Below are 2,344 nucleotides of genomic sequence, written 5' to 3' on the forward strand. Positions count from 1 at the left end.
AGGAAAATACAATAGTGTAGAAAAATACAAACAATATGTAAGCAAATCTAATCACCAATTTTGGCCTCTAGAATTATGGTGTTTGGAATTGATTTGCAAAAGTCCCACTCATATTCTACAAATTAAACTATAATTTTCACAAAAATATATAAATATAACAAAAAAAATTTCCCATACAAATTTAAATTATAATTTTTACCTAAAAATAAACTTATATATAAACCTAATTTATAAACTTATATATAAACAATTACAAGTTTTTTACATTTAATTTTTTGTTAAAAATATTATTCACTGATAGTAAAATAGAGTGTTCTACTCTGCAAAAATTAAACCATGACAGAGAAATGAAAGGCTGTTATTTGAAACTGAAAGGCAGAAATACAGAGAAATGAAAGCTTGCTCTCTGAAACTTAAAAACTGAGAAATACAGAAATGAAAAGGTACTATCTGAAGCTTAAATTAGTAAATTCAAGCTCACATCCATTAAGTTTCAAACACATAACACAATATTTGAAACTTATCTCAGGTCAACACGAAGTTCAAGATTGTACAGGAGAGCAAGTGGGAATACTCATCATTCTGGATTACATTTTTTAAAACCAGAGAATGCTCCGATAAAGAGATATATCGGATTTCTCAGACTCGAAATCCATTGGCTATCAGAGTCGCAGACGAGTGAAAGCCCTGCAAGTGGATATGGCCTTCTGATCGCCTCCCTGGCAGAAGAAAAACGATTCCGGGCAGTCCAGCAGGCAGTTATCTCCAAATGTTACATTCACCTCATTTGATGATAAATTCAAAAACGGGGCCGGAATTTCTCCGAACAGAAAATTTCCGGCAAGAAACAATCGAACCAGAGGCTCCTTGCCGGCGATACTGTCAGAAACCCTCTTTGCATATTGGAGGGGGATTGTTCCTGTGAAGTAATTGTACTGCAATGAGAGCGCAGAGAGGCTGGGCATGGTTGCCATGAATACGGGCAGAGGGCCATGTATTCTGTTGTAGCTTAAGTCCACCTCAATCAGCTGGCTGTCTGTGCCATAGCTACCGGGAACTTGCAATGAAGTAAATCTGTTGTAAGACAGGGTCAGCTGTTGCAGGGCCGGATGATCGAAAAATCCAGACGGCAAAGGTCCTGTCAGTTCATTATGGCTCAGGTCTACCACTTGAAGCATGCTTAGCTCTGCCAGATTAAGCCCCAGTTCGCCGCTTAGCCCATTGTTTCTGAAGACAAGCTCCACCAGAGAAGGGGGCAGGGCTGCCGGAAGAGAGCCGGAGAACCAATTATTGCTCACATCCAGAAATTTCAGCTTCCCCAGGGCGCTTAGCAGAGGAAATTCGCCGCTGAGATTGTTGCCGTTTAATTCGAGCTGAACAAGGCTTGTCAGATTGCTGAATGTTGCAGGAATGGGGCCATCCAGCAAGTTGTCATCGAGAGATAACTGTTCAAGATTTGAGAGAGCAGCGAGGGAACCAGGGATGTTGCCGGAGAAAGAATTCCGAGAGAGCAGGAGACGGATTAGGGACGTGAGATTTCCAATGGAGGATGGAATGGCGCCATGGAAGGCATTGCTGGAGAGGTCCAAGATTTGCAGAGAGCTTAATTGGCCGACTTCAGGCGGCAGAGTACCGTTATATCCCGACTCGTCCAGAGTCACTTCTGTGACTCTCCCTCCATCGCATCTCAAGCCACAGGTGAAAAGCTTGCCAAAGGCAGAATCGCAGGGATCTGCTGAAAAATTCCAGGAGCTGAGACACGATCCGGCTTGAATAGAATTCGCATCCACTGAATCCTTTAGGGCTTTGAGAGCCTCCACATCCCCGGCCACTGTGCGCGCTTCTCCCAACTGAGCTGAATATAAGAACTGCGAAAGAACAAGAGCGAGAGTGAGCGTGGAGCTGCTTTTGAAGGCCATGGCTCTTCCAGACCTTCAAGCTCTGCAACACTTTCAACACTTTCAAGGGATTTTGAATCTCTATAAAAGCTAAGCCCCTGTTACAGGAGAAAAGAAAACCTCACCTCACCTCACCTCACCTCACGTACTCTCAAGTGGGTCGATGGACAACAAATAAATAATGTGGCGTTGCAGTGGTAATTTTGAATGTGGAAAGTACTGAGGACTGAACCACTGACAATTGTCATCCTTGTCAGCTAAGCACGGATGGGATTGCTCACTCCCCATACAAATAAAATTAAAAACTAACCACCATTGATCCAATCGTACAACGACTACCAAACTAAAATCATAAACAACCTCTGCTCTGCCAAATTAGGACCACATATATCTCCTCATTTGGCTAGTTGCTTTATATTATCTAGGGTGAATTTTGCCTCGCTATA

The 2,344-nt window shown here is 42.4% G+C and overlaps 1 protein-coding gene across 1 annotated transcript; it reads right to left on the reverse strand.

Moving 5' to 3' along the window:
- Positions 1-413: 413 nt before the first annotated feature.
- On the reverse strand, positions 414-1,968 carry LOC149204380 (uncharacterized). Its single transcript, XM_089393275.1, has one exon. It carries the CDS (start codon positions 1,917-1,919, stop codon positions 663-665), a length of 1,257 nt encoding a protein of 418 aa, XP_089249401.1. The 5' UTR covers positions 1,920-1,968; the 3' UTR covers positions 414-662.
- Between the last annotated feature and the right edge of the window lie 376 nt (positions 1,969-2,344).

The sequence above is a fragment of the Pinus tabuliformis genome, chromosome 1_2 (genome assembly GCF_031772625.1).
Source record: "Pinus tabuliformis cultivar Carrire ecotype Pingquan chromosome 1_2, CPIR1, whole genome shotgun sequence".
NCBI classification, from domain to species: Eukaryota; Viridiplantae; Streptophyta; class Pinopsida; order Pinales; family Pinaceae; genus Pinus; species Pinus tabuliformis.

What these genes read in the sequence shown, in the direction of transcription:
- LOC149204380 (XM_089393275.1), bottom strand. Translation starts at nt 1,919, where the DNA reads ATGGCCTTCAAAAGCAGCTCCACGCTCACTCTCGCTCTTGTTCTTTCG.